This window comes from Neomonachus schauinslandi, chromosome 5, assembly GCF_002201575.2.
Source record: "Neomonachus schauinslandi chromosome 5, ASM220157v2, whole genome shotgun sequence".
NCBI lineage: Eukaryota > Metazoa > Chordata > Mammalia > Carnivora > Phocidae > Neomonachus > Neomonachus schauinslandi.
The window spans coordinates 138,127,544-138,151,169 of record NC_058407.1 but is presented as its reverse complement, the minus strand read 5'-3'; the positions used below and the strand labels follow the sequence as shown (position 1 = coordinate 138,151,169).

Below are 23,626 nucleotides of genomic sequence, written 5' to 3'. Positions count from 1 at the left end.
GCCGGAGCCCTCTGTTGTCCCCGGGCCTGGCTAGGCCCCGTCCGGGACACAGGCCAGGCCCTGACGCCGTTGCTCCCCAGCAGCATCCCCGGGCCAGGCACTCTGTGACTGGGGGGAGGCTCGCGGCACCCGCTTCTGCGTCTGCCTGTCTGTCCCCCTCACAGGCTGGAGGATACAGTGTCCGGTTTCCTGATGTTTGAGTTGTCCCCAACATAGATGGGATCACTGGTGTCAAAATGCCTGCGGACACGGACTTGCTTTCAGCGGTAGGGACATCAGCACCAGCCGTGAGCCACTTTGCTGTGGAATGTTCCGTCTGTCTCCACTTGATTTGCCCAAGTCGGTTGTCATCAGGAAGGAGCTTGCCAGGTTTCCCCAGGTGGTTTGTTTTGTTTTAATAACGAACAGGTGGGTTGCAGAGGGGACTGCTGTGTTGCACACGGAACCCCCAGCCAGGGGCAGGTTCCTCCTTCCTGGCTGCACCCCTCCCTCCCCCAGAGGTAAAGCAGAGCTTACAAGGGTCTCAAGGAATCCATTCTACACGTGCTTGGGGTGGGCGGGGCCGGGGGGGGGGAGAATGTAATCCTGTTGCTGCAGAATTGGGGAAATTTAATAGTCTTTTGGTCCCAAGCATGAGATGGTCCCTCTCATCAGGGCTGTAAGCAGAGCCAGCTCAGGCATGCCCGGTTATTTCAGACAGACTGGCAGGGCTGGCCTTGGGCAGGGGCTGTGCCCAACACCCCCAGAAGAAGAGCAGCCAGATCTGCCCTGCCAGTGGGGGCTGCAGAGGCCCCACCAAGGGTTCTGGAACACCCACCTCCTACAGGAGGATGGTCACCAGCTGCAGCCAGCCCTGCCCCACCTGTGGTCCTTCTAAGCACACTGACCCCAGGGCCCAGGCCAGGCTCTCCTTCCTGGATGCCCGCGACCTCTGCAGCCACGCCAGGGTGCTCACAGGGGTGACTGAGGTGGGCTGAGCCCCAGGGACGGGCCCTGCCGCCCAGAATGGCCATGCCGGCGGGAGCCTTCCGCCCCTCCCAGGCAGCCAGTGCTGGGCCAGAGCACTGACCACCGTGTTTCACAGCCCGCACACCCTTTCCAGGTATGCCCATGGCCTTAGGTGCTGCGCCGGTGCCCCCACCCAGCACAGCAGAACCTTCCTCCTGCCTTCCCAGACCAGCCCCAGCTCAGGAGGCTTTCAGGAGGCTTCCGTGTGTGTCTCAGGCCAGGGGGTCCTACCTTTAATTGCAGCCCCAGGACATGGGTTGCCAGCTGTTTTGTACCGTAACTTGATGAGGGTCGGTTAGTCTGGAAGTAATTTGAATCAAGGTTGACATTACCATGAAAGCTACAAATGTTAACTTGATAGAAGCCGTGACTGAGTTACCTCCAGCGGGTTGGGAGTCAGGGCTTATATGCTTTGTCCCTTGGCGGTTTTAGTGATTTTATGGGAAAATGTTTTTTTGTATGTACTGGGGACTGGAGGAGTCAGCGCTGGGGCCAGGAGGGGAACACGGTCTGGCCAGGCGCTTCTGGTGCAGCCCATTCCCCAGAGTCACCGGGAAGGGCCAAGACCATGCGAGGCAGGGGCACAGCCTCAGGGTCAGTGACGGTCACTGCTGCTAGCACTGAGACTTGAGCCCAGGGCCGTGTCACTCCCTGCTGTTCATACAGACCCGTGCTGCCTGCCCCCTCGCGGCCACTCTGGCTTATATGCTCCTAAGGAACTTACCTCACGGCTCCACTGTTTCCCCGACTTTAAACTGGTAACAACCCCGAGGTTGTCCTCAGATTAGTGACACATATACTGGAGTGTGTACTCCGTGAAGGCTAGTCAGTCAGTGTGACCGAGTTCCCAAATAGGTGAGAACTTTGCAGGTATCCTTCTGTTACTGATTTCTAATTTAATTCCATCATTGTCGGAGATGACACGTGTTATAATCTATTCAGGCTTGTTTCGTGGCCCAGAATATGGCCTCAGTGAATGTTGCATTTGAGCCTAAAAAAGGAATGTCCTGTGTTGTGTGAGTGCTCGTGAAGTCAAGTGCTTGATAAGTGGCTTCAGGCCTCCCACGTCCCTGTTTTTGTCTCCTTGTCCTAGCCAGTGCTGAGAGAGGGGCCTGAAATGTGCAGCAGGAACTGTGGACTTGTGGATCTCTAGCCATGGTCGTCTGCGGTTCTGCTCAGTGCGTTTAGAACTTCTGGTACGAGGACGTTAAGTGTCTGAGTGCCGGGACCTCCTCATGATCCTCTTTCCGTCAGCCTTAAGAAACGACCTCTCATCCCTGGTCACGGTCCTTCTGAGGTCTGCTTGTGTGACGCCCACGCAGATGCTCCAGCTCGCCTGCCACTCGTGTTGGCACGGCCACGTCCTCCCGGGCCTGACTGCTCCCCTCCATGCGCCCTCACCTTTGAAGTGTGTGTCTCGCATGCAGTGTGCACTTGGGTCTTGTTGTTTTATCCAGTCTGACCAATTCTGCCTTTTTTTTAAAGATTTTATTTATTTGTGAGAGAGAGTGTGTGAGGGGGAGAGAGCACAAGTAGGCAGGCAGGCAGAGGGAGAAGCAGGCTCCCCCCTGAGCAGGGAGCCAGACACGGGGCTCCATCCCAGGACCCTGGGATCATGACCTGAGCTGAAGGCAGACACTTAACGGACTGAGCCACCCAGGCGCCCCTAAAATCTGCCTTTCAATGGCGTGTTTTGACCGTCTGCACCAAGTGAGCACTTTGACATGGTTTCAGACCACCATCCTGCTGTTCGTTTGCTCTTTCTCCCATTTGTTTAGATCTTTTTTTATCTTTTTCTGCTTCTTTTGAATTACTTAGATGTCTTCTACAGCTCCTTCTCTTTACTTCTCTTGGCTTATTAGCTCTGTTTTGTTTTCGTGGTAGTGTTAGGGTTCACAAAGACTCTTGCGCACGTCACAGCTTTCCTCCAAGCGAGGACTGTGCTTATCCTGTAAGTCATACGGGACTGAATGGGACCATGACAATGACACTCTCACTTTCCCTCCTGGTCTTCCTGCGGCTGTGGTCACACGGTTACGTACCACCTTGTTACTATTTTTTTCAAATTATCCTTTGAAACTTGGCAGACAGTCTCCTGCGTTCACCCTCATACTCACCATTTCCAGGGCTCTCCCCTCCGCGCAGACCTGGCCTCCATGTGTTTTCTCTCTGCCGACCGGACGTCCCTCACCTTGCTCGTGTGCAGGTTTGCTGCCGGCAGGGTTTTGGTCTAAAGGCCTCTCTCCCCCTTGCTTGGGAGAATCTTGACAGGGACAGAGTCTTAGGTTGGCAGATTTACGTCCATCCTTGAAAGATGTGGCTGCGCTGCCCTCTTGCTGGGATGCGGCCTCTCCCCACGGTCAGGCGGGAAGTGCACCCCTGAGGGGGAGTGCTGGGGCGCAGCTCTTGGGGAGGCACCACCACAGCCCACCCCAGTGTCCAGTCCTGTCCCCGTCCTGTGCGCCACCACCTTTACAGCTCGCTCTTCCTTCTCCATCGCCTGTCATCTGGGTGGGAAGGGAAGGTGGCCTTCAGGTGGCCCCAGCTCCCGAGATGAGCACCCGTGTGGCCACCGCTGGGCCCGCCGTGGCCTCACTCAGGACGGAGCCCTCGACCCCGACATCTGGGGCCCTACCCTTCCCGGTGTCCATGGGAAGCCAGCGAACAGCCGTGCGCGAACACCGTCAGTCTTCGGGTTTTATCCTAAGACCCTCACCAGACAGGTGCAAGTGATCTGCCCTCTCCTGCCGTCAGGGAACTGCCAGCAGGCAGACGCCTCCGGTGTACAGGGGAGCACCCCCACCCCGAAGACAGACGGGAACTCAGACTTCCCAGTGGCCTTTGTGTGGACACCTCAGCCCCTGGCTCCGCGAGCGGCAGGGGTCCTGGGCTGATGGAGGGGGTGCGACTTCACAGAGTCTCCTGCTGAAACGCAATGTGGGCAGCTTGAGGGTTTGCAGAAACTTGTTTTTCAGACAAGAATTATGTGTGTTCCCTTTCTCATTAAAACCTCAAACACATAGTTTACAGTCCCTAAAATGGGAAAATGGCTGAAAAAGCCATTCTGTCTCTCTCAGACTTAGCACTGAGGGCCTGGAAGGGACGGCGCTGGAGCCAACATGAAGGAACGTTGCTTTCCCCAAATCCTGGAACTGTTTTTATCACCCTTCATGTTTTCCTCACCCTTCATGTTTTCCTCATGTTTTTCTTCTTTAAAAGTGTCTCTTCTTAAGGGAACCAGCTGTAGAATGTTCAGGGGTCAGGGCTGGCCAGCTGCCGGCATCCAAACTGAGCGGCCCTCTGGACACTTGGCCGCAATTCTCCAACGAGCTGTGACCGCAAGGGTGAGTGTGGCCGAGCTTCCTGCCAGAGGCAGCACTGGGCTCTCCTTCCCCTGCTTTACGGGGTGCGATGTTCCAGACGCCGTTTCCAGGGTTTACGGCCAGATTTTATGACACAGTGTTTTTTTCCAGCTTCAGTGCAAACAAAAATAAAACTCTGTCCCGGGCTTGCAGGAGAAGGGAGGCCTCGGGACCCTCCCCGGCCGTGCAGACGGCGCAGGTAGAGCTGCCGCCCCCCACCCCCACGCCCAGCAGGTCATAAACCCACAGGAGGAGCCCAGTCCCTCCACGGGCGGTGCGGGCCCTGGGAAAGTAGAGCCGTACTTTGGAGGAATTCCACGGCGCCTGCGTGTGTGGAGGGCACGGGCCACTCTGGGCTCACACCTGCCGACCACCCGGCCGTCCGGCTGCCCCCAGGCTGCGCGGGCTTCCTGGTGCTGTCGGGTGGGGGCTTCTGCTGAGCAGGTCTTAGCGCTTCACAGGCGTGCGCCAACAAGAGTTCGCAGCAGCTGCCCCACGGAGATTACCAATTTGGGCCATAGCCTTCTCCTCAAAACCCTCATACACTCTCTCAGCGATCTTCTGTCTGGGTTGCCGCTGCCGCAGGCATGACCTGGGGGCGGCGTCAGATGCCCTGCAAGCCCGGTGTCCTCCCCCAGCCCTCATCCCAGGTGCCAGCCTGCAGAAGACACGGTGAGCTGGCCCCGGGTGGATGGAGCATCGCTACCCGAAGGTGGGGCTGGCAGCTAGAGAGCCTGCAGGCTGGGCCTCTGCCAGGCCGCGGGGACGGCTCAGCTTCTCCCGGACCCAGACGGACGGGTTATTTCTGCTGGAAAGCCCTGAGGCTAAGCCGAGCGCGTGCTCACTGTCGCTGCCTGCACCTCGGCCTTAGCACCCCTCCACGGGAAGGAATGGATGCAGGAGGCAGCTTCTCCCTGAGTCAGTGAAGAGTTTGGCTTCCCTCCCCAGGCTCCAAGCAAGCACGGCGAGCTCTGTTTATTTTTCTTCATAGACGTGTCCTACCAGTAGCCAGGCCTGCCCGTCCTTGAGCAGTCCTCACCGGATGCAGGAGGACTGCACAGCTCCCGAGAAGCAGATGTGACCCACTGGTGCAGTGACTTCTGAAGGAGTGACTGCTCCGAAGGCCAAAGGGAAGCACGTCCTCTCCCCACGTGCTTGCTCGTTCTCCTCATGTCTGCATCCTGTCACCGAGCAGCCCCGACAGAGCTGCACCAAGTGGCTTTTCAGAAGGGACCCAGCCCAAGACACCTCTCTGCAGAGCTGACACCAAGACCTTTGTGCTTCTCGGCCAATCGTGGACCATCTGCGCTGGAGGGCAAAGGACATGGGGCTGCCTGTCTCGGGGACCCCGTGGGACAGTGAACGGGAAGGCCGCATCATGGGACATGCGCTGCACTCCTCCGTCAGCAGCGGCCACCACGTGTCCCATCCACCAAGTGTCTCGGCCACACGTCGGTCCCGGGTTTGCATGGCTGGGGGACTCGGTGTGGCAGAAACCTCAGGAGAGAGCAAATGGCCCAGATGCCACGTGGCAGGGGCGCCCTTCACACTCAAAGGTGGGAACAGGTGTCAGTGGCCAAGAGCCCCTGGGGCAAAGATGGGGAGACCCCCCCCCCCATCTGCAGAAATCCACTCAGAACACAGGGAGACGCACAGCCCTGTAAGCGAGATGGCGTGGGTGCGGGACAGCGGAGACACAGTCACTCACCTATTTTCTAGTTCTACCCACGGAGGGGCCCAGAGAGAGCGGCCCTCATGCCCAGGCTGGGTTCCTACTCCCAGCCTCCCCTCAGAGGGACCAGGGCTCCCCGGGGAAAGCGGCGCACCGAGGGGCGGCAGCGGCAAGGGTTTCAGATGACCCCCGAACATCTTGAGGGCCAGAAAGCAGGGAGAGTCTCTGAAAGTACTGTGGACACATCAGAATGAGTGGCCGTGAAGAATTAGAGCCCACGTGCCCACACCAGTGCTGATGAACAGGCTGGAGGGACACGACCTTGTGGTAGAAAGCCAGCTAATAAATGCAGAAGGAACAGTGGACCCAGAAGTCACCATTCGGAGGCCAAGGGAGCCATGGATTCTGGCGAGAACCATCCCAGGCTGCTGGAACGCAGGAGGCCGGTCCTGTCAGCCTCAAGGGGCAGGGCAGGGCCTGGCCAACACCCCTCAACCAAGAAGTCCAGGTGGACGCCAGCACACCAAGGCACACGGCCACCCTGGGCCCCCCGGGACGTGCCCGTCACCCCTGCAGGCCTCCCCAGACCCACCCTGAGGGACATTGTGCAAATGCGCTTGTCCGTTTCCTAAAGCTCAGATGGGAGGCTGGCGAGGCGTGGGGGCTGCAGGCAACATGGCCTGGGGTCACCCTTCGTTGAACACACCCGGTCAGGCCCGTGGGGCACAACAGCCCACGTCCCTGCTTGTGATCACCGTGCCACGAGCGCGCTGGCCCTTCACACTCAAGTGCTGAGGGGCCCAGCAGCTCGCTTCTCTCTGCTCTGTGGTGGGAAGACCAAGGAGCACAGGCACGGCGCGTGGCATTCAGGGATTTTCTTTCCTGTTCTAACTTTCCTCTTGAGTCAGAAATGGTGTCCAAATGGAAAGTTAGCAAGAAAACTCGAACCGGATGGGACAGTGGCTGGCCCTTCCCCTGCGGCTGTCCTACCTGGAGCCACGTCCAGCCCTGAGTGTGAGTGGGGGGAGGGGTGTAAATCCGCCAAGGGCTGCCGTTTGCAGGACTTCCTCTTGCCGCCTCTCCCCGACCCCGCCACCCTGCGCGTCCAGGCAGGAGGCTCTGTGCTCTTCAGGGCACCACGGGGCCGGCGCACCTGGGCCAGCAGCACAGGCACCTCCTTGTGTCCGGGGGCAGGAGAGACTGGGGGGCGGGGAGGTGGGGTGGGCGCAGGACTCCAGGGGCAGCGGCAGGAGCTAAACCATCTGTGACAAGTAAAGGTCGTTTCGTATCAGAAGTGTGTTTGAGGGGCGCCTGGGTGGCTCAGATGGTTAAGCGTCTGCCTTCAGCTCAGGTCATGATCCCGGAGTCCTGGGATCGAGTCCCACATCGGGCTCCCTGCTCCTTGGGAGCCTGCTTCTCCCTCTGCTTCTCTCTCTGTCTCTCATGAATAAATAAAAATAAAATCTTTAAAAAAAAAGAAGTGTGTTTGAGTTTCAAAGCTGGAGCCAGGCCAACCCAACAACTATTGCCCGTTTGTTCCTTCGGCCTCGGCGTTCCCCTCGGATGGTGTGTGCGTGGAGAGCTCAAGTCCCCAGGAGGGAGAATGGTGGTGCACGAGGCTTCAGACCCCGTGGCGGTGAGAAAAGGAGCAAGGCCACTCACCTGGGCTGGGGTCCCCCCACACCTGCTTTCGAACGCCCAGGGTCCCTGACCTTGGTGCGAGTGGGGGTGGGGTGGCGGATGTGCTGGGCTGCACACCGTTCCCGGAATCGGAGCGCTCTGGGTGCCGTTCTTATCTGTGGAGCACCCCTGCCCTTCACTGATGGCTGCATGTCCTCACCCGGGCGTCCCCTCTGGCTGGGAGCGCACCCCCACCCCCCAGCCTTCTGCGTGGCCGGCTCCCAGCCTCGGCTGCTGCCAGGGGTCTGGGGGAAGACTGGGCCGCTGCGGTCAGAGGCACAGGGCCCGTCAGCTGGGCCCTAGGGCGGCCAACACCACGGCTGAGTCAACACGCAGGCCCCCGGGACGAGCCGCCCCCACCCCCCTCACACATGCTTGCAGGCTGTTCTCAGGAACACACACAAGGCCGGAACCCCCAGCTTCTACCAGCCTCCGAGCGGAAATCTCCGCATGTGACTGCATGTGAGCGCTGGCCTGAAACCTGGGTTCCCCTAGTACCCATCCCTTTGCCCCTGGGTCCCTAGGACCCGAGGGGTATCCCGAGGGGTCAGCATCAGAATTACAGGAGATCAGGCAGGGAGAAGGCGCACCCCAAGAAGGCTGAGATGCTCGGTTCCATCATCCTCCCCCCACCAACGCCAGTCTGGCATCTTGGCCACAGGCATTTGAGCTGCCGGAGAAGGGTCCACGGGACTAGCGTCCCCTGAGCCTTTCCCGGCCAGGATGCTCTCCTGGGACAGCCAGTGGGCACAGGGTGGGCAGGGCCAGGGTGGCAGAGGTCCCCTGTGGGGTGGAGCTCCAGGCTCAGCTCACGGACCTCCTTCTGTTCCCCAGACGCAGCCAGTGCCCAACCCTGTGGCCTACTTCCTGCACCAGTCCCCATGGTGGGTCCACCGCTTTGAGACGCTCAGCAACCACTTCTTGGAGCTCGTGGTGCCCTTCTTCATCTTCCTTGGACGGCGGATGTGCATCCTCCATGGGGCCTTACAGATCCTGTTCCAGGTGAGCCCACACCTGAGAGTCACCCCCGTAACTGTGTCCCCGAGATCAGTCTCTCTGCTGGGAGGACGAGGCAGATGGCCCAGGACCTGCTCCTCCCTCGTGTCTAGAGGATGCGCCTGGGAAGCCCTCTGCAGTGGGTTCTAGGAGTTTCCTCTCATGGTTACGGTAACCCCTCTCACAGGTTAGCTGTGCAGCCGTCGTAAGGCAGTCTCTGAGGAAGAGGCTGGCGGGGTTTTATTTCCAAGTGGACAACTGTGCTGAGCCCTTAGCCCCGGGGTGCCCCAGCCCGCCACTCTGCCCCATTCCTACACCACAAGCCCCCCAGCCTCCATCCCCGTAGAACAGGCCCGCTCCCCAGTGAGCGGAGGCTCCACCACTGACTTCCTCTGGGGCCTCGACAGTCTCCAGCCTCTCCTTTCCCTAAACTGGGGCATCTACTTGCTGACCTCCAAGAAAAACACTGTTGGGACTTTAAATTCCTTTTTTTTTTTTTTAATTTAAAGTCACTTAGCCAGCATATAGTACATCATTAGTTTCTGATGTAGTGTTCAGTGATTCACTAGTTGCTGGGACTTTAACCTCCTCTGTCGTAGCTGCTGTATTTGTGGGGGGACAGTTAGCGAAGTGCATGGACCAGGAGCGTTGTGGGGCGCACTGTGACCGCTCCGCTTGGCCAAGGTGTCGGGGGTTGTCGGGCCACGCCCCCTCGGTTCCCGTGTCCCACGTACAAACAGCCTGTTCTGTCAGTGGCCGCTCCGGGGGTTTCCAGGTTCTCGCCGTTACAAGTAAACCTGCTATGGGCGCGTGTGTGAGGGGAGGCCCGTGGGCAGGCGGGCGTGACCTCGAACGGCACCGTCTCCTCTCCCTCCAGCCCGGGAGCCCCACTTGCTTCACCTCCTCACTGGCTGTGCGGGTGTCTGCCTTTGTCGTGCGGGCCGTCGCGGTGGCTGAGGGCCTGACGGTGGGCGGTGGTGCGCAGGATCCAGCGGGAAGCGAGCAAAACTGATCCCCGCAGGTTGGGGCAGGAGGTTTCGTCCACACTGGGGTGTGTTCGCACAGCCTCCTTGTTTTTGTTGATACTGTAAATGGAATTTTCACATAAGACATCTTCCTCTGTGCTTCCTGAGTGTGCAAACGGCACGAATGTCCCCGCAGTCGTCAGGTGTGATGGCCTCTGGGCTGATCAGTGCCCATCGTCACCTGGCTGCTCACCCCGCGGCAGTTCCTGGGGCAGCGGCAGCAGCGCTCAGCTAGTGGGGCTCGCTGTGTTGCCGCCGGCGGTCCAGGCCCTGTCCCCGCGGCTCCTGCCATGTTCTCAACTCCCACAGCCTAGGGGAGGCCGGTGGAGGGTGTGTCGTGCGGCGTCTGTTTCTAGTTTACTTCAGGTACTTTCAGTCACGAGTGGATTTCCGCACCCGCTGTGAGAAGATCACTTTCTGCACCCATAAGTCGCTGACGTGGTGCGACAAGGCTCCCCTCCCAGGAGAAACTCCGCTTGGTCACACTGTGCATGTGATCCGTCCCTGGGGATGATGTGCCGGTGTGGGTGTGCACGGTGCGTGGCTCCCGGTGTGTGAGGTCCGTTGGTGGCAGTGGTCCGCCCGGTTCTGCTCACGGTGCTTCTCCTGGGGCGCAGCGTGCAGGGCAGACGCAGGGCTGCTGCAAGACGCGGACTCGGCCCCGCGGGGGCTGTTGGTCAGGCCAGGCTTGCATGTTGTTTTCCAGGGTACTGGGCCTGTATCGCAGCAGACCCGATGGGGACCGACGTGAGCTCTTAACTAGCAGGTGCACACATCTCAACTGGCAGTTTGGGACTTATTTTCACATCTTTGTGTTTCCTTTTATTCCTTTCAGCTGTTCTCACTGTCCCACTTTAGATTTTATTTACTTGACAGAGACACAGCGAGAGAGGGAACACAAGCAGGGGGAGTGAGAGAGGGAGAAGCAGGCTTCCTGCTGAGCAGGGAGCCCGATGCGGGGCTCGATCCCAGGACCCTGGGACCATAACCTGAGCCGAAGGCAGACGCTTAACGACTCAGCCACCCAGGCGCCCCTGTCCCACTTTTTCTAATTCATCAGTTACACAGTTTCTTGCAGGTGAAGGCATGCTCCATGCACAGACTCCCAAGTCCAAATTCCACCCCTGTCTGGCTGCCTCGGCCGCCTTAAGGCTCTGCTCTGGCCGGGTCCTGCCATCTACTCTTGCCACTCCAGTGCTTTAGCTGTTGTTTCGTTAATACTCTCTTAGATTTACGGAAAGACAGAGCACAGGGTGTAGACGGTCCCCACGTTGGTGTGTCATGTGACACACTAGTTACAACCTTCAAGCCCAGATGGACACCTGCTCATCAGTGGAGTTTACTTCAGGGTCACCTGGTGGGCGTTGTGCATCCTCTGGGCTTGGAAAAATGTATAGTGACAGGTGTCCGTCGAGGTGTCAGAGTCCCTTCTGCCCTGACAACCCTCTGTGCTCCCGGACTCATCCGCCCCTCTCCTCAAGCCCGGGGCAGCCACTGACCCTTTGCCGTCTCTGTAGCTCGGCCTTCTCCAGAATGTCACGTGGCTGGAGTCGTCTGGGAGATAGGCTTTTCAGACGCACCCCTCACTTAGTAACATGCATGTGAGGGTCCTCGTCTTCCTGGCCTAAGAACTCACTCTTCTATGGTCTGGGTGCATCACAGTTTACACATAAACCGACCAGACTTGACTCAAGGGCAGAGCCATGGCTGGGCCGGTGAGCCCCCACCCCCACCCCGGGCGGGCAGGGGCATGGTGCTCCATGCCCGCCCGCCCGCCTGCAGCCCTGGGCTCCCATGGTCCCGAGCCAGCAGGGGGCAACTCCAGGCAGAGGCGTGAGCAACCCTGACAGGGTCCACCAGTGTGGGCACCACCTTGTGCCGGACCCTTCCCTGCTGTCCCAATTCCAAGGCAACTCAGAGGATCCTGCCCTGCACAGCATGCCAGGAATGTGGGTCTGCTCGGCTTTGTGCTCACATGGTGGAGAACTGCTCTCGGGTTGTGAGGCGTTCGTTAGCCGCCCCCCACCCCTCCAACCTTAGTTGCTCTTCCAGGCTTTGGACCACTTGGGACCCTCTCCAGGCTCTAAACCTGCCTGGGCCTGTGGGGACTGGTTTCCACCTACCAGTTTCTCTCCCCAAAACCCGAAGCCTGGCTTTGACGAATGCCAACAAGAAGCAAACTGTCCTGTCGCTTAAGAGAGTAAGTGAAGGAAGTTTGCGCCACCAGAGCAGATGTAAAGGGTTCGGCTCCTGGAAAGTGGAATTTGAACCGGGGCTCTCAAAGTGCCCTTGTCCACAGTGCACTTGGCAGGGGTCCTACTTCAGGGTGACCACTGGCTAACTGGACCCGGCTCGGCAGCAAGTTGGAATCCCGGCCCAGGGCACCAGTGTCTCCATGGCACGCAGAGGGGCTCAGGGCTCAAGTGTGGATGGCTCCCAGCAGCCATGTGGGTGGGCCCTGAGCCGGCTCTGGGGTCTGCTGCCTAGGTGGGTAATGGTAGACAGTGGGTGGCATAGGAGTGCAGGGCAGCCCGAACTGGATCTTGTCAGCCTGCAGCTCTGGACGTTATTCCAGAAGACCGGTCCACACACTAGCCTCCCGTCCCCCAAAGGCCCTGGGAGCCCCGGGTCCAGGCACATCTCCGGGGTAGCGCTGTGGCTCTCCGAGGCCAGGTCTGCTGCCAGCTCTGCAGAGCAGAGAGGACAAACGGACAGCTGGTCCAGCTTCCTCCCAGGCCGTGTGGGGTCTCAGGCACGGGGGCTGCAGGGCACAGTCTCACGGCAGGAGCTTGGATCTCAGGGAGCGCTGCGCTGTGCTGGGGGGCCGGTCACTGTGGGGAACAGTGCAGTGTGTGGGGGTTTATGCATTGTCCTGACAGGGGCCACGCTTCTGTCTCTGCACCCAACACCCCGAGGGACGTCTCTGGATGTTTGTTTCCGTTCATTCCTTCAGGAGAGGGTTGAGGATGTGAACATGCTCCTTTCCTCCTACACTCCATTTACACAGCTGTTCCAGAGGGTTCTGCAAGGCCACAGGTCCGTTGTCTACTTGGAGAGGTGCACGTGAGAATTAATAGGCAGGCTGAACTGCCCGGTCCTAGACGCCCCTGCCTTCTGACGTCAAGCCTTGAGGCTAAGGGGGAGACCCTGGCAGGGGCAGTGGTCGTGTTCTGCAAGCGCTGGGACCAGACACCCATCCTAGCGTGGGAGCAGGTGCTCACTAGGCAAGTGGCTCCCGGTCGGTGCAGAGACTGATCTTATATCCCAGACCAGATTCACCTCCACCTCCTGCCATGTCCTGCTCCTTCCACCCTCTGTGACTTTGGCCAGAGTCAGGAACAGGTCACAGTGAGGGCCATCACCATGGCGACAGGCACAGAGAGCTGCCTCCCCCAGTCCCTGAGCCACATGCCCAGAGTTGGAGTCCTGGGATAAATGCCCGGGGCTCCTGGCCACAGAAAGTTGCCCATGAGCACGTGTCCTCTGTGAGAGCACGGGCGCTGAGAACCCAGCTTGAGAGTTCCAGAAACCCATCCCCTTCCTTTACGGGGGGTGTTGCATCACCCAGGACATCTGCTCGGCATCTCCTGGGCCCAGGATTCCACCCTCACAGCTCCGCTTCCTGCCTGCTTACTGCTAGCCCTGGTCTCCAGCAGCCTGCTCCGCGCCCACCCACAGGCGCACTTTAGGCTCCACGGCTGGTGTGAACAGATGGACCAAGGGTCTGGTCCTCTTTGGCAGAGGCTGCAGCCATGCCAGGAAAGAACAAGACAGACAGGATCCCTCAGCACATGGGGGGCCATGCACTCAATACCAAATTCCATTTTTCTTATTAAAAACAACCATCCAGATGGATGGGGGGGGACACAGCCAGTGTGTGCCTGATGAGGGCTCTGCACCCCCAGGGCTCCATCCCTCAAACTGTGCTCTGTGAAACCCTAGTTCCCTGGGTCGAGGCCCTGCCATGTGAATGTGACAAAGTGGGGGGGCAGGAAACAGGTTTGTGCCAGGGCCCCCCCAGACCCACCAAGGGAGAGCTGCGCAGGCCAGAGGCATCTAGGGCCTGTGGGCAGCCTTTCACCACATGCTCCTATGCCCTCACCCACATAAAACTGTCAGACCTCGAGAATCCTGTTGTGCCAGAACATTCTGGGTAACGGACTTGTGGACCAGGCATCAGGGGCCTCGGCCCACCCCAGGCCTCTTCCTGCCACATCCAGGAGGACAGAGCCTCCCTCAGGAAGAAGGCCTGTGTCTCCTGCAGCATCCGGCAAGGCTTCGGGGTTGGGGCCCCTCTGTCTGGTGATCACAGTCAAGGGGGAACGGGGGAAGCCAGCTGTTTTTTTCAAAGGCTGGAGAAGCTCCCCCCGCCTTAGGGAAGCATGGAGCCCCGGAGCAGACTCTGCAACAAAACGGGGGGGCTCTGCCCAGGCGTGGCCGCCAAACCCCAGTCCACTATGAGTGGTGGGCCACTGAGGGTGGCCTGGGCCGTCTGCCCCTCCAGGAAGGCTCAGGTTAAGGTCCCACACCGAAGCCCTTGGGAGCCAGGGTGCTGCTGAGGGAGTGGCCAGTGGAGGCTCCTGATGGCGCTTTTTCCTGGTATGCTTTTGTTGTAAGTGGAAGAGAATAGGGATTTGTGCCTTGCACCCATACCACGGTACAGGGTTGTCCCTTACACAATGATCCTTTAAGGAAACTGAAAAGATGTTCAAAAGTTACGCACAGATTCGGCATTCCTGACTCAGTGTCCCTGCGTACAGACCGGGGCCTCCCCGGAGACGGTGCGGCATTTGGAGAGGCCGCCAGCGGGCGTCTTTACCTCAACCAGCACCCCTCAGGGTGTTTTTGCCACCGGGGTGTCGGAGCCTGACGGTGTTCTTTCGGCAAAGCTGTGCCCTCGGTCTGTGCAGGGGTCCCCCTGCCGCGCTCACCCTTGCTCGCCATGTGACTCTGCCCCTCCACCCGCCCAGAAAATTCTTCTTTCTCACTGGTGTTCAGCGATCTGGGTCACGTGTGGTTTCGTAGGCTTCTCTGATCTGTGCGTTTATCACTTTTGTCAAATTAGAATTTTTGGACATTATTTCTTGGTGTTTTTTCTGCCACCCTCCCTTGCTGGGACGTGGCACACAGTGTGTCAGGCGCCGTGTCCCACTTCACTCTGTGCTTCGGTTCAGAAAGCGCCCGCACCTCCGCCGACTCTCCTGTCCCTGCATCCACTCGTCGCTCCAGTTCTTACGTGCCCTTTTCAGCTCTCAATGTGCGTGTGGTTCTTTTTCAGTTTTCATTTTTCTCTTGTTTGTGATGACGTCTTCTTGTAAATCCCTTACTTTATTCATAGTAGCTGTTTTGACATTCTTATCTACTAGTTTCAGATTTTCTCCCGCCTCTGATTCTGTTCTCGTGAGCCTTTCTCTGTCCCAGCTGTGGTTCACATGTCTGCAGATCCTGACGGGCCACCAGCCGCCGTGGGCTGTTGGTGAGGGTGTGGACACTGTGTCCTTCTCGGTGCTGAATTCTTCCCTGCCAAGCAGCTCACCTACTCACGAGTCCGTCTCACCGTGCCGGGGCAGGTCTGACTCAGACCTGGGCCTCGCGGGGTCTCTGCTGTGTGCCTGGCTTTCCCCTAGGTCTCCACCCACATCCTGTGGGGGCTTCCATGTGCCTATGACTCCGTGGCTGGCAGACTCAAGGGCACCCGGGCCATCCCTGCAACTACTGGTCTGTGTGCTTCCTTCCTGGCACAGCGCCAGCCAGCCACCTTGACCTCCCCAGCATCAAGCTCTGCCCTCCGAGGGTTCCTTCCCTGGGCCAAGGTCCACTAAATGCCTCCGGGGAGAGCAGAGCCTGGCGTGGGTCTGTGTGGCCACCCAGGGTCCAGCGTTGCCTGCTCTGTCCCCCGTCCAGCTACAGCACTGCTACCTCCAGGCCCTTTAGCCTTGAGAAGCCAGTCGCCCTGGATGCAAAGTCAGAGTGTTCCTGGGGCCCCGGATGATGAGGCAGGACGGTCATGGCCTTGGGCCACAGAGGCTGGCCCCACTTTTCAGGGATGAAGGGTCACGATCAGTGGTGGCACTCCAGCTACCGAGGGCTCTGCGTGAGTCGAGAAACTCCCAAGTTCATCCCTGCTGGGCTCTACGTGGTGTAAGTGGAAGGAAGGATGTGCTTGAATGTGTGATCAGATTATTCCCGGGAAGCAGACAGGATGGAGATGCTGGAGGAAATGGAAGGGGCACCTTGGACAGGGTCTCTGGGGCTCTCCTCTGACCCTGTCCTCCCTGTTGGGTGTTTGCAGATGGAACTTGGGGAGGCCCAGTGTGTGGGCGGACAGTGGGCCACGTGGTTCCGCCTAGTTCTCAGGGGGGAGCCAGACCCCGTGGCTGGGCCCTCCTTCTCCATATGGTAGCTGCTGTGCAAAAACCATGTGACCACCCTGCTCCCACAGCCTGACTTTGTTCCAAAGAGGTGAGTGGGCGACCCCCCATCTGGGCAGCCCCAGAACATGACAAAAATGCCTCACGTGCCGTGCCTTCCACTCTCAGACTGGAGGCGTGGCACTCCACGGACCGCTTTCCCCGAGTTTTCCATCTTTCAGTTGAAATGCTTACACCATCTTAACTTCTAATTTATCCTGGGACATGAGAGACCGCCAGAGCCTGCACATCGCTCCACTGGGGTGTCCTGGACCCCCTTGGGGAGCTTCTGTAAGGTCTACCAGGAAGCCCTTGGCGCTGCTCAATCTGTCTGTCCTCCCTCAAGAGTTTCTCAAACCCATCTTCTGAAGATTCCCATCTGCTTTTCACCTGGTGCTCTTATGGCTGTGCTCCTGACACAGGAGCGCCCTTTCAGATTAGCGGTTTTGGGCCTGGGTTTCTGTGGGGTCTCAGTGAGGCCGTGAGGGGCCGGGGGCGAGACTGTGTCTCCGTATGTGCTCAGGCTGGGCTCGTTGCACCTGCAGAGGTTGGCCCACGGCCACGCCGCTGCTGGGTTTTTCACTGGTAACAGTGGCCGTGTCTCTGGGAGGTACGAGGCTCGGAGCGAGGGTGCAGGGCTAGAGGTGGGTGCCGGTGGTCAGCAGTGCGAGAGGGGCTCTGAGGGTCAGGTATGAGGGTTCCCCACGTGCCTGGCACCCCACCCAGCACGAGAACAGAGTTTGGGAACGCGCCCCACTAAGGCTGTGGGGGAAGGAGGCAGGGTCACTGTCTCAGTTGCAATCGGCGTACAGAGCAGTGGAGGGAGCTTCTGCCACCACCACCCCCCCCCCCCACAGCCCCAGAGAGCTGCACCAAGACCACCAGTCCCTCAGTGTCCTGAAAGGGGTCCAGATAGAACAGACCACCAACCGACACCACACAAAACATGAAAACTTTCATGAGAAGGTGCACAGAGCTGCCAGACGGCCAAGACTCCCGAGAGGAGAAGGCATAGCCGAGCTTCAGGGACACTTGCTGACACAGCTGGGAGAGAATGGGGAGCTGAGCGGAGTGTCAGGGTCCTGCTGGCCTGGGGAGGTCAGGCCCCCCCCCACCCAGGGAAGGAGGCACAGGGATGCGGCGCTCAGCAGACTCCGGGGAGGAGCCCGGCGTGCCCAGAGCAGCCCGCCAGCTGGGACCACAGCTGTGGGAGAGACTGCAGCCCAGGGGCTGTTAACGTCGCAGACAGTGAAGAATGAGAAATCATTATTTGGGGGCTCAGAACCAAGAACACCAGTTTTCCAAATTAATCCTGGGAGAGCCATGAATCCACACATCTCATGTCACACCTCGTAAAAAGCCGTCGTAATCCATAAAACTGACACGACCCATCGAAAGCACGGCTCCTCCTGCCAGACCCTCATTAGGTTGGCGTCTGTGACCTCACATTCCTCCCCGATCGCCAGGATCAGGACCCGGCTGTAATGAAAATACAGGAGTTATGGGGCTGGGCATCAGCCTGCTGCAGAGAAGAGCTGAGGCAGACTGGCTCCTGGCATCTACGGGCCGTCCGGGGAGGACGAGTGGGACCCCAGACACCGGGAGGTCTGACCTCAACACCCCGCGCTGGGCCACCCCACGGCGAGGCCGTGTCACCACACCTGTCCGGTCACCTGCGCAAGGAGATGGCCTGCTCTGCTTGGTGGACAGCCGTGGGCTTGTGAAGTTCGTACTTGTTGCAGAAATACGACCGTTTGGTCATGTGTGCGGACAAACTCTGGCTTTTCTCCTCTCACCTCTGGGGTGATTTTGCAGTGTTCTGGTTTCATCTTTTTCTCAAAGTCCCTCCGGAAGCAGGTCCATCTGGCCGCTGCCCAGCTCACCGGGTCCCACGCCCATCTTCGCTTCTCCCTGGGGCCCTGCAGCAGCTTGTGAATGACGTAACGGCCTCCACCCCTGCCTCGTCCTGGGGTCCCCCTCCCTTCCTGGCACGAGCAGAGGGCTGGCTGCCCCACACCAAGTCCTGGTGAGGAAGAGCCCTCAGCCTCCCACCACACGCAAGAAGCTAATTCACAGCTAAACGTCACCGCTGGACCTGCAACATCTGGTATGTATATCCTCATCCCAACCTTTCTCAGGACACACAGCAAGTTGTGAAGCTTTCAGAAATTGGGAACTTGTAACTCTGTGAATTAAGCCCTCCCCTTCTAAAGATGCCACCGTGTCACAAAAGCAGCTGCCTTAGAAGGACGGTGGCTTTGGCGCCTCCAACAGGCCCTGTCCCGTCCCGCCCCGCAGGCGCACCAGGCGAGCTCCATCCAGGTGCAGGGCCGCGTGCCCCAGCTCCACGCACACGTGCCGCTGGGCGGGTCTCAGACCCGAGCCAGGACACAACGGACGCCGGGGCTTGGTGCCCACCAAGTTCAGGAACAGGCAGAGTGACAGGCGACAGAGGTCAGTTCACAGGTCGTAGGGTGGGGGTCAGGGACTGTCTGGGGTGTAAACTTCTGGATTTTACAGTGATTTACATGAGAGTCGACATCTGTCAAAAGCCTTTGAGCTGTATGCTTAAGATGGGTACGTTTTATCATGTGTTTCAACGAACTTGGCTTAAAAAGTAAGAATGCGGATCTGCCAGGAATGCGTGGTCTGGGATGCTTCCTTGCTGCCTGTTCCTGACGGGTTCCCGAGTCCATGCTGCTCTGGGGGCATCTGTTCATGCCCGGGGAGCCGCACCCCAGGGCATCGGGGCCTGCTCAGAGACCTCCCGCCCAGGAGGCCCCCCATCGGGCGCATTTGGGCTGCAAGCCATGCTGCCCGTGGTCCCTGAGGGCCGGCTGGATTCGGAGAGCCTGCTGCCTGTGGGCAGGGCATGGGCGCAGCAGCCTCCCCTCCTCACCCTCCAGTGCCCAATGACAGGGTCATCATAAGCGGGCCAAAGATGTTATTTCTAAGTCATTAAAACAATGTACAAAATGTGCAGCTGCTAGAAGGAACCTTCTAGAAGTCCCAGCTGAGAGGCAGCTCCAGGCTGCAGGCCTCCGACTGCCAGCAGCTCGCTGGGAAATGGGCTGGGGGTGCAGGGAACACCCAGGGTGTTGGTACTCAATCCACCCGGAGACTCTGTGACCTTCGTTCTTAAGACCAAGATGCTTAAAGTCGTTTTTAAGGTGAGCCTTATGGGAAAACTGCCACCGTGCAGTTAGTACCAAGTCTGTAGATGAGCCCAGCGGGACTGGGACACAGGGCAGGCCCATTTGGACCTCCTAGACCTTGTGTCACCCCAGACACTGCGGCAGAGCCAGCCGGGGCTGCTCGAGGCCTCTGAGGAGGGACAGCGGCCAGCTCCGTCTTACGGAGCCTAGAAAGTGCAGGAGGTCGGACTCCACGAAGCCACGCCTAACCCAGCAGATGCCCAGGCCGGCCTCATGCATGGTCACTGTGGACGTGTCTGGGGGGCTGCTAGATGTGCAGGTCAGGGCAACCAGACAGGTACCCCCTCACCCCTAACTTCCAGGTGAGCAGCAAGAGCCTTGTCCACCTCCCACATGACTCGGGCACAGGTCCCCGGGGGCTGCCCCAGACCCGTACCCACTGACAGTCACCAGAGCGCTTGCCCCAAACACAGACTACAGCATCAAACTGCACAAAGCAGCCAGCTCCCAGTTCTGTGGGTAGGAATCAGGCAGCCTCAGAGGCCAGAACAGAGGTGTCTGCAGGCTGGGTCCCGCTCAGGGCTCTAGCAAGAACCCGCCTCGGAGATCAGCTGAGGCATGGACACGCGTGGGCCCAGTGGTCAGAGAGATGGGCATGCGGCCGGTGGGGAGACAGGGGCCCGGCCCTCAGGCACCTCAAGAATCGGCACGAGCACCCTGTCTGCTTCTCAAAAGGCTAGCCCTCCGGGCGTCACTGCCCCCCACACCAGCACTGCGGCCACCACGCCCTGCACAGAGTCTGCCGCGGGTGTGGTCCTCGGCAAGCTCCCCAGGCCCGGGCTCAGGCACTGCCCTGTACCTTCCAGGTGGTCCTCATCATCAGTGGGAACCTGAGCTTCCTGAACTGGCTGACCATGGTGCCCAGCATGGCCTGCTTCGATGACGCCACTTTGGGGTTCTTGTTTCCCTCCGGGCCCGGTGGCCTTAAGGACCGAGTCCTGAAGCTGCAGGAGGAGGCTGCCCGAGGGGCCCGCCCCCCTCTGCGATACGGTGAGTGGACAGCCGGCCCACTAGACAGTTTCCACATCAGCCTCACAAAGAGTCCCAGCTTGGGAGTAAGGGGCTGGCAAGGGTCCAGGCCCAAGAGCAGAGCTCACCCCACCGTCCCCCTCTCTGCCCCCCACCAGGCTGCATGGTGCGGCGGGCAGTGCACATGGCACTGGGCATCCTGGTGGCCTGGCTCAGTGTCCCCGTGGTCATCAACCTGCTGAGTCCCACGCAGGTCATGAACACCTCCTTCAACCCTCTCAGGATCGTCAACACGTACGGCGCCTTCGGGAGGTACGGGTACAGCCGCTCCTCGCCCCGTCCACTGCGTGCACATGTGGGACCCAGGGCCCTGAGGGAGCACCCCTTGACCCTCCAGGGGGCAGCCCCTCACCCTGGTCAGCTCCAGAAGGAAGCCAGGGTGCAGAGGCATAGCAGCTGCCTTCGTGCGCCCAGAGCCCCCGCCTCGGTCTCCCCACAGCATCACCAAGGAGCGCACGGAGGTCATCCTGCAGGGCACAGCTAGCCCCAATGCCAGCACGCCGGACGCCGTGTGGGAGGACTACGAGTTCAAGTGCAAGCCGGGTGACCCAGGGCGGCGGCCATGCCTCATCTCCCCCTACCACCACCGCCTGGACTGGCTCATGTGGTTTGCCGCCTTCCAGGTAAGGGCCTCCCCTCCCCTCCCGGGTGTGTTCCTGAGGCTGTGGCCACCTCGGTGGGGACGCCCAAAGTGGCTGGTGGGGGTGAGGTCACTCCTTCATGTGACACCCTCCCCGGGTCTCGCTGACATGGGACAGGGGCGTCTTCGCCCCTCCAGCACTGCACCCTGGGGCAGCGGGCCAGGCACACAACGTGTGGCACCCAGGACACAATCCCAGCCCCTTGGGCCACATCTTCCTCCTGGGTCTTCCCCTTGGTGTTCTCTGTGTGCATAGGCTTTGCGTCTGGACAGCTCAGGTGGGGGTCTCCACACTGCCTGGACACCCTCACACAAGGGTCTGTGGGTGCAGGGGGCCAGGGTGTCCCCACCAGCGATGATAAGACAGGCCTGGTAGGGCTGCCCCTGCCTGTGAAGACCGTCACTCATGTGAGACCCCAGGGCTGGCAGGCGCCACCACTGACAGCCCTGGTGGGGGGCAGAGAGGGGGACGGTGGGGTGAGCTCTGCTCTTGGGCCTGGACCCTCGCCAGCCCCTTACTCCCAAGCCGGGACTCTTTGTGAGGCTGATGTGGAAACTGTCTAGTGGGCCAGCTGTCCATTCACCGTATCACAGAGGGGGCCGCTCCCCAAGAACAGGACCGCGCTGCGCCAGCCCACCCCACAGAGGAGCCGTCTACACACACCTGCCCAATGAGCCAAAGCAGGGAGGGAGTGTGGGCCCACCAGGCAGGAGAGCCTAACCCCCCACCACGCAGGAGGGTGACCAGGCAGGAAGCCGAGGGTTCCCTGCGTCCCTGGCTCTGTGCCTGGAGCCAGCACCCCCTCCCTTTCTCACCCCTAGACCTACGAGCACAACGAGTGGATCATCCACCTGGCAGGCAGGCTCCTGGCCAACGACGCCACGGCTGTGTCCCTACTGGCCCTCAACCCTTTCGAGGACAGGGCGCCCCCCAGGTAGGACTCCCCTCCTGAACGGGACCCCTGTCGACTGCAGCCTCAGAGGTCCTCCTACAGATGGACCCCCGGCCATGCTCGGGACCCCAGAAAACGTGCCTGGGTGTAAAGGTCCCCAGGCTCTGGGCCAGCCCCTTTGTTGTGCACTGCTGGCCTGCTCAAGGGCTGGGGGCCTCCAGAAGGCAAGGTGAGCCCCTCAATGCCAACGGGCTCCAGAGCTGCGTGTTTGGCCCTCTTCCAGACGTCCCCATGGCAGGGCCTGGTGGTCTGTCCCTCCAAGGAGTGGCAGCTCGGCAGGCAGAGGGACAGGCCACCCAACATGGGGTCTCCCCTTGCAGGTGGGTCCGGGGCGAGCACTACAGGTACAAGTTCAGCCGCCCTGGGGGCCAGCACGCTGCTGCAGGCAAGTGGTGGGTCCGCAAGAGGATCGGCCCCTACTTCCCCCCACTCAGCCTCCGCGACCTAGAGGACTACTTCCGGTCACGGGAGTGGCCATACCCAGAACTGGAGTAGAAGCGGCCCCAGGTCTGTGCACAGAGGAATAAAGCAGGAAGGCCCCGTCGCTGGAGTGAAGTGTCGTGTGCTCGGGCACCCCTGCCCCGCACCCAGACCTCCTGGAAAGCAGGCTGGGGGGGGGGGTCCCTGGGCCGGCATGTTCATCACAGAGAGCCCCATGAAGCTCCTGACCCCGTGGTGTCCACCAGCGCCCAGAGCACAGGGGAGGGCTGGTCCCCAGTCAGGCCCCTGTACCCGGGCAGCTGAACGCCATCACACGCTTGGTGTGGTCACAAGGAAGCTGCCACTTCCTGCCTGTGCTCTTAGCCCACCATGGCCGTCCCCCCACATCCAGGAGAGGGCTAGGAAAGGGAGAAGCCACGGCTCCCGGTCCTCCTCAGAACCTTCGTGCCTCCCCAGGTCCAGCGTCCAGAGGCATGGACAGAAGCCCTTTGTTGTTCCTCGGGCGGGCCAGTCCTCCCCGCCCCCCCGCCCCACCCTCCCTGACCTGCAGGCCTGGGCCCTGGGAGTGCCCACAGCAGCAGTTCTGACTAGATGATTCTTTGCCTGGCGATCCTTCTGGGGCCCTCTGCCATTTGAAGTGGGGTGCGGCCCCAATTCTTTACTGCCTGATGTGAGCTGTGAGCAAACCGAAGTCCCACCCGAGGGGCGGTATCCCTGCTGAACCACCAGCCAAGCACCGGGTGGCACAAGCCCCTGCCCCGGTCACTGGGCAGGCCACCCCTCCTCCCCCCCAACTGTCCAGCAGGCCTGGCTGCACCAGAGAGGATCCCAGCACGAACGAGGTGGTTCAGGCAGGAGGCCCGGCCGAGGTGGGCACAAGCGCGGGTCTGTGTGGAGCGCCCGCCCCCAACAGCCCGCCTGGGGGGCCAGCCAGTCCAGGTGCCAACAGAGAGGCCGTGTTCCTGCTCGCAGGAAAACAGGCTCCCTGTGTCTGTCTCAGAACAGACTCGGCCTCAGACGAGGAGCCTGGAGCCAGCAAGTCTGCCCGCGGCAGCCGCATGGAGCTGACCACCGGCCTGCCGTGGCTTGGGCAGCCCTTCCCGGGGGGCTGTCCCAGGAGCTCTGCCGCTGGGTGGGGGCACCAGAGTGGGCAGGGGGCCTGGGCTTGGGTGGCCACCCCTTCTTGCTGCACTCT

The 23,626-nt window shown here is 60.2% G+C and overlaps 1 protein-coding gene across 2 annotated transcripts in view; it reads left to right on the top strand.

Moving 5' to 3' along the window:
• Positions 1-22,762, top strand: part of LMF1 (lipase maturation factor 1) — a 99,407-nt gene extending 76,645 nt beyond the window's left edge. Inside the window, exons 6-11 of one of the 2 annotated variants that reach the window (XM_044915046.1) lie at positions 8,557-8,724; positions 20,175-20,358; positions 20,496-20,649; positions 20,837-20,940; positions 21,860-21,972; positions 22,311-22,762. In XM_044915046.1, coding sequence (XP_044770981.1) covers positions 8,557-8,724; positions 20,175-20,358; positions 20,496-20,649; positions 20,837-20,940; positions 21,860-21,972; positions 22,311-22,517 — 930 coding nt within the window. In that variant the 3' untranslated portion in view covers positions 22,518-22,762. Of the gene's footprint in view, positions 1-8,556; positions 8,725-20,174; positions 20,359-20,495; positions 20,650-20,836; positions 21,021-21,859; positions 21,973-22,310 lie in introns of both variants that reach the window. The other variant, XM_021698067.1, reaches the window with a different exon arrangement.
• Positions 22,763-23,626: the final 864 nt, after the last annotated feature.